At 38.1% G+C, this 7779-nt stretch overlaps 1 protein-coding gene across 1 annotated transcript in view; it reads right to left on the bottom strand.

Moving 5' to 3' along the window:
- LOC106527760 (abl interactor 2) overlaps positions 1–7779 on the bottom strand; it is a gene marked incomplete in the record, with an annotated part of 66390 nt that overhangs the window by 18641 nt on the left and 39970 nt on the right. The window contains 2 exon segments of the mRNA XM_014022746.1: positions 195–298; positions 4896–4913. Coding sequence (XP_013878200.1) covers positions 195–298; positions 4896–4913 — 122 coding nt within the window.

Here is a 7779-nt window from a genome sequence, read left to right as displayed (position 1 = left end):
TATGATTCAATGCAACAAAATAAACAAATATAAAAGGTAAAAGATTAAACCTGTTCTATTACATGCTGCAGTGTATCACCTACCAGGCTTTGAGTAACAGTGGCTCCCGATCAATTTAGTTGAATAGCCCTGACCTCAATAATCAGACACTCAAGTGCAAAACGTTCAGTATATCAGGGTGTGGGGGGACGTACCCTAAGATCCCCTTGCCTGCTCTGGGAGGACTGGGTGGTTTCTGGGTTGGGGGGTTGGACCGGGACAGACTTCCTCCTAGTTTCAGATTCTGCTGCCCATTCACCTGTGAAAACACACACAGTGTTAAAACACTGAGGAGTTTTAGCTCCATTCTATAAAAACATGATGAGCAGATTACACACACAAGCCAAAACATTATGACCAATCTTCCTAAAGTCCTGCAGGTGGCTTCAGCCCCAGCCTGAGTTCTGACAGCGTCTGTGCCTGGTGTGAGGTAGAAAGCAGTTTTATTTTGAAGTGACTTGATTTATTTTGACCTGGACGTGTGTGTGTTCTTTATCGCTGACGTGTTGCTCTGACAGCTTATTTATTGATGGCTTAAATTTTGTAAACATTAGTCTTAATCACTTCTTAAAACAGGTTAAAGTGATGATCTGCCAATTTGAAGTAGGGTCCGTAGAAAAGTAATAAATAACTAATATAACCTGTTGTAGATATCTGTTTGAAAAGCCTCATTTCAGAGAAATACTGTTTAATTCTGTCAGGACTGATGAACTAATGGCTAGTCCAATTGGTAAAGTGGACTTCTGCCATCTTAAAATAACTTTAATCTCAAGGCTTTCATAGAAAGCTTTCATGAGCTTTCCTAGTTTATTTTACATCCCACAGATATTTACACATTCTATATTATTTTACAAGTGCAATCAGCAGCATCTGAATAAATTGCTCAGAATATCAGTGTAGTTTATATGATTATTATTAAATGTCTTTACATCATCATGAATTCAGCATTAGACAATTATTCTGCCACAAATATWCAAAAATGTGATATAAAGGATTTAAACCAGAAGAGCTGCTGCATATTTTTATGCTTACAAATAATCACATGACCCTATTTAATTATTGTGTTTCACACAGTGTGAAGGTTTCTAAAATACAGTATGTATAAACGGCTCTGAAAACCTTTTTCAGATTGAAGTTATTATAAGTCGGCAATAATCCACTTTGCACTGATAAAATGTTATCTTGTTAATCTGAACTAGGGTTGGGCAATATTGTCAAAAAAAATCACGATTAATTGTGGTATTTCGCCGATAATGATTAATTTGATGATTAATCCCCTGGAGTCTCTGGTCACCCTTATGTCCTGGCCACATGGCCAATTTAATGGGAAAGTTTTGCTCTTCATACAAATCTGTTCCAAATTGTGTCAAAATTACAGACTTCAGGCTATACATCAAATTTTAAATTGTGTTGATAGATAAAGAATTTACAGAACGTTTTTTTAATGTTCATCATATTTGAAGCAGAGAGGACAGAGAGCGGACTCTGCCTGGTGGCATTAATCGTATTAATCATCAAGTGCCAAAAAGTAATCGATTAATGTTTTTCTGACAATTAATTGCACACGATACGATTATGCCCAACCCTAATCTGAACTCTTTTTCTCCAAACAGAGGTTATTTAAAAGGCCAATATCATGTGTTGCCCAGGCTTTTATTTAAGTTCTATACCATAACTAGAAGCCCTTGAAGAGCGCTAACCTCCGCCAAGGCCAATTTCCCCTATCCTGCAATAGTGAAAAATGCTTCAAAAAATTCCTGGATCTGGATCGTGATCCGGATCATCCCCAAAATTTATTGGTGTGTTCCTTTGGCCAATACCCACCAGTGGTAAATATTTCATGAAAATCCATCCATAAGTTGTTGAGTAATTGTCAACAGACAGACAGACATACGCAACCGAAAACCTAACCTCATAATCTTAAGACCAGTCAAAAAAGTGCTAGAATTTGCATTTTGCACTATTGGATCTTAAGAAGGTTCAAAGTAGAGCTTCAAATTGCTAGAGCTATTAAAAGAAGAAATCAGTGCAAGAGACAAGAACTTTTGAGCGGGGAATTTTCTGAAAACTGCATTTACACTCAAACATGATTTTTTTCAGCTGATCAAAAGTTTAAGACCATAGTCTTTAAAAGCCAAAAGCTGTGCAAAAATCTGGATTCCATGCCATTTTCTGTCAAGRYTTTACACTGTCAAGACCTCCTGATGGCAAAAGTAAAAAATCTCACTGACTTTGAACGTGGTAGGATTGTTGAGCTGCATAAGCAAGGCCTCTCACAACGTGCCATCGCTGCTGAAGTTGGACGCAGTAAGACAGTCATTTTGCATTTTTTAAATGATCCTGAGGGTTATGGAACAAAAAAGTCAAGTGGTAGACCCAAAAAAATTTCACCAGCTCTGAGCCGCAGGATCCGATTGGCTGTCCGTCAAGACACGGGACGATCCTCTACCCAAATTAAGGCCATTACTGGTGCTGACTGCAGCCCAATAACCATCAGACGGCATCTGTGAGAGAAGGGCTTCAGAAAAAAAACGTCTTCAAAGGCCACGTCCTCTTCAACGCCACAAAATTGCCCGTTTGGACTTTGCAAGGGTACACCAAGCATGGGACATTGAAAGGTGGAAAAAAGTTGTCTTCTCTGATGAGAAAAAATTTAACCTTGATGGTCCTGATGGCTTCCAACGTTACTGGCATGACAAGATCCCACCTGAGATGTTTTCTACACGGCACAGTGGTGGGGGCGCCATCATGATTTGGGGTGCATTTTCCTTCAATGGAACAATGGAGCTTCAGGTTGTGCAGGGGCGTCAAACAGCAGCTGGCTATGTGGAGATGTTGCAGCGGGCATCCCTCATGACTGAGGGCCCTCGTCTGTGTGGTAATGATTGGGTTTTTCAACAGGACAATGCTGCAGTTCACAATGCCCGCCTGACAAAGGAGTTCTTCCAAGAGAATAACATCACTCTTTTGGACCATCCTGCATGTTCCCCGGATCTAAACCCAACTGAGAACATTTGGGGATGGATGGCAAGGGAAGTTTACAAAAATGGACATCAGTTCAAGACAGTGGATGGCCTTGGTGAAACCATCTTCAACACCTGGAGCAACGTTCCCACTAGCCTCCTGGAAACACTGGTATCAAGCATGCCTAAACCATTGTTTGAAGTCATCAACAAGAATGGTGGAGCTACTCATTACTGAGTCCTTTTTTTGACACTTTGATTTCTGTTTTGGGGGGTTTTCGGGKTTTTTTTTTTTTGAGCTATGGTCTTAAACTTTTGATCAGCTGAAAAAAATCATGTTTGAATGCAGTTTCCAGACAATTCCCTGCTCAAAAGTTCTTGTCTCTTGCACTGATTTCTTCTTTTAACATTGTGAAGCTCTACTATATATATGTGTGTTTGTGTGTGTGAGTGTGTGTGTTTGTGTTGTATGTGATCTATTACTTTTTTTTTCTCATATGTGTGTGTTTGTGGACAAAAGCTTTACAATGACTAAAAACGTAATAATTTACATACAACACAAGGACTGGAACAGCATCAGGATAAAGAAAAAAAATTGCCTCTGTAAACCGGAGCGATTACAAAGGAAATGTTTCAGCTGGTAAGATATCTCCCAGTCATCCTCACACACATCAATGTTAAGCTGATTTATTTATTACTAAAATTCAGTGTAAGCCAACTACAGAACACAGACCATAATTTAAGTTATGAATGCTAACTGTAGATCACAGATAGACCAAACAACTGAACAAAACAACGCAAGTTGTTTTTCAGCTTACCTGAGCAGACGACAATGGTGATGTTTAGTTCTGAGTGATGGAATTGCATCAACTTTTAGTGATAATCTTGTTATTAGTCCACAGTTAAATCCCCTTTTGTTCAGAAAACTATCATTTGTAAAGTGGCTCGCACAAATATATAAATAAATAAAAAAAATTTTCATTGGAGGGTTACTTCCAAAAATGAAATCAAACCATTTCAAGAACTGTGCCATCCTTGGCATCTGAAAATACATTTTCTCAAAGGTATTTTTTAATCTGAAATAGACTGGACTGATAATTAGGAGCTCAGCAGATGTGCACGAGCAGTTTCATCCGGTGTTTGCTAGCAATTGCTGCTGATAGCCTGTAGGAGCCACGAGGAGGTGTGCTCTGTGAGGAGGAAGCTCGGCTTGGAGACACAGCCCAGAGGAGAAGCTGCACCTAAAATGTGTATCTAGAGCCAACCAGCCATTTTTGTTTTCCTAAATGACTGCCTCAGGACACTACAGGGTTTCACAAAGCAAGACTCTGTGTATGTTTTTGATGAGAGGGTGACATTATAAGATGATATAAAGCTCAAAAAGTTGATTATTACATGATATTGCCCCTTTAAAAGTTGACTACAAATACAATATGTTTCTGCAGAACCTAACCTTATCAAGAATCTGAATTTATTATCACAAATTTGCTTTTCTTTGACTCCATCTGATAATATTCTTTATTATCAGGATAAAAGGTGTCGGCTTTTGTTTTCTATCACAGCTTATTCTAACTCATTAAACTACTAAAAACAGTAAACAAAAAAACAAACAAACAAACAAACAAACAAACAAACAAACAAATAAACTGTTTTAGAACACAAGCTCCTTAATTATAATGAGCTCAGTGTTTTACCAGCTTGGAACAATAGTTTTATTTTTCTACCACACAATGAGGTTAAAGCAGAAGCTCTCATAGATGCTCATAAATATGCTATAATATTATCTTTGTTTTGTCTAATCAATAAGATAAAAACCCTGTGTTTTGTTGCTCTGTTGACCCTTCCAGCATCAGTTTGACCCATCAGACACAGTGTAGGTGTGCGCAGCCTTACCTTGAACCTCATCAGCCACTTAACACATCAGTGAAAGCAGAGGGAACAGGAAGGAGAGAGACAGGAGAAAAGTGTCTTAAGGTTAGTGACAGAGAAACAGCTTCTCCTGAATCATCAGACAGAAGAACCAGCAGAGATAGAAACACATGGAGACAAACATACAGATACAGAGTGAGACACAGAGATATATTCACAAACTAACAAATTATTGTTCAGAGATAGTGAGAGATTAGTGTGTGACGTTTCTATTTTTTGTTGGATTGTTTTAATCGATTGTTGTATTGTTTTGTGCATTTACTGTATTTATTTTTTATCAGCTCAGGGCAGTGGTTGAAATTTAGCTGCTTTGCTAATTTCAGCGCATTTATATTCATAAAATATTGATGAAGGTGCTTTTAAATAAATAAATGAAATGAAATCGAAGTCCTACTGAGCTGAAGGTACACTGTACATGTTTAGTGATAACACTCACTTATCCACACAAACTGTCAGGTTTCATTTACAGTATATGATATGATTATGTATTTTAACAATTTTTTCCTGCTTTTATAAATCTTTTGTAGCTGTTCTTTAGTTTGGCACATTCTCAGTAAACAGAAACAACAATTCTAGTTTATTAAAAACATTATTGCTACCGTCTGAACTTAATAACACTTAGGATGGATGGAGGATTTTTTATAGAAGAATATTTAAAGATATAAAACTACAGAAAGTAGCTCCCAGTAAATAATATGTAATTCTCTTTAGATTTACTAGAATAAATATCACAGAGAACAGCAACATGTAGCATGTCTGCAGACTCCAGAGGTCATGTCCAGTTAGAGTTTGATATTACTTCTGCTGAAATAACCACATACTGTAAAACTAAAAGATGCAAAGATTTAAATCTCAGCCTAAACATGAACATTTTAAAGATTAAAGTTGTTTTAAGATGGCATGAATCTATTTGGACCATTTTTAGCTTGTTTTTTAATAAAATCACTTCCAAAGTGGTTTGCTATGATGCGGTATGAGGACCAAAATTAAGACTTTTGCGCAACCAGTAGTTGCTACATCCTTGTAGCAGGAGGCTATATCTATTCCTAAGCCAGCTATTGGTCTGATTAATGATAGGCCCGCAAAGGTAACAGAGCAGCTGGTCCCAGTAACTGAGAGGCTGGTGCTGGCAAATGAGAAGGAGACTATTCAATTGTGTTAGCATCGAAGAGGCTAGCAACTAGCATGGATAGGCTGGCATTAGCATTGGAGATGCTAGCGACTAGCATGGATAGGCTGGCATTAGCATTGGAGAGGCTGGCGCCATAGTTTGCAGCCTTTTTAAAACAACAAATTTTCAAAATTTCTTCTGCTAATATATAAACATCAAATTATATTTCACTTTACACACGTCTTTAGACAAAAATATGATGAAGTGATTTCTGAACATGACCCCAGAATGCTACATCTTGCTGCTGCTAGTTTATTGCAAAAAAAATCATCAAATTCCAGAGAAAGAAATGTGTCATGAAAAACTGAAGATGGTGCAAACGTCTAAAAAATACTATTTGCATGAGCTGCTGTGAAGTGTAGGAAATTATAATTGTACTAAGATAGCAGCACTCCACTTTGGCTTTATCAAACTAGCCATTAGCTCTTCAGTTTAGTCAGAATTGGCTCCATCTACATTAATTACATTTTTATTAAACATGTTGAAATGAGTAGTTAATACTGGTCTTACTACTATAATAATACGAAAAATCTATATTTATTTTAGGTAAATCTTAAACCAATTTGTTATTTGAGCACCTTCATTTCAGTTATTAACCATTTAAAACACAAAATAGAACTGAGCCAGGATCAATATAAAGTGAGACAGAAGAACCAGTAAACTTATCTCTACATGTGTTTAGGTTTCTAAAGCCCGGTTCACATCAAATGCATTTTGAGCGGCAAAAATGAGCCTAACGCCTCAAGTTGGATGCGCTACGTTCAGACCGGGACACAGACTAGAGGCGCGTCTGAAGAGCAAGGAGCATCTTCGGTTTTTCTGGTCTGTTTTTAATGGCGGATGAAATAAAGAAAATGGCTTCGCTTTATTTACTAAAGAGTAAGCGAACGTTGCGCACAGCAGATAATTAATTCACCAGATAATTTAGAAGCGGTTTGTTCAATTAGTTTCACCACTCCAGGAGCTGCGAGTTGACAAACTAKTTTTGTCCTGAGCCCAGTTTAACACCACGGTCAGTTTAACGAGCCGCTGACCCACATCGGTGCTGATATCTCCTGCCAGAACATCAAGTACAGACGGTCAATTTCAGCWAAAGAGCTCCTGTTGGGTCTGTTTGGGCAACATTCAGGAAGCTGTCACATGGAAAAATGAGCCTCTCTGATTGGTTGCTGTGGCGCGTCGAGCAGCAAAATGTCAATTTGTTGAACTTGAGCGGCGGCTGCTTTGGATGTGCCACATGCATGGAAAACGCTCTACCGCACCTATCGCTACCTTGCACATCGCGCTAAACTGGCTAAACGTGCTGYGCTGCTYCTAGATGCGCGTCCACCATAKACTTTGCATGTAAACTGGCTGCTTCGGCTGCTCAAGCATCTGGTGTGTACCTGGTTTGAGACGCACAGTGAAAGTCGACACAACTGTTCTTTCAATGTTTATTGGGGCAAATAAACACCTGCAACCACTGCAGTAATGTACCAGGCAGGGTTGCCAAATGGGACATAGTAAAGTGCTTTAACTGTTCCTTAGAAAACATTGTATCTTGCGTCAAAACAGCATTTGTATATGTATATGTATATGTATATGAATATGTATGTATATGTATATGTATATGTATATGTATATGTATATGTATATGTTTATGTGTATGTATATACGAGTGAGAGTGTTGTACCAGGT

This window comes from Austrofundulus limnaeus, unplaced genomic scaffold (assembly GCF_001266775.1).
Source record: "Austrofundulus limnaeus strain Quisiro unplaced genomic scaffold, Austrofundulus_limnaeus-1.0 Scaffold341, whole genome shotgun sequence".
Lineage (NCBI taxonomy): Eukaryota > Metazoa > Chordata > Actinopteri > Cyprinodontiformes > Rivulidae > Austrofundulus > Austrofundulus limnaeus.
The sequence above is the reverse complement of the archived record's forward strand: the minus strand, read 5'-3'. Positions and strand labels throughout refer to the sequence as shown.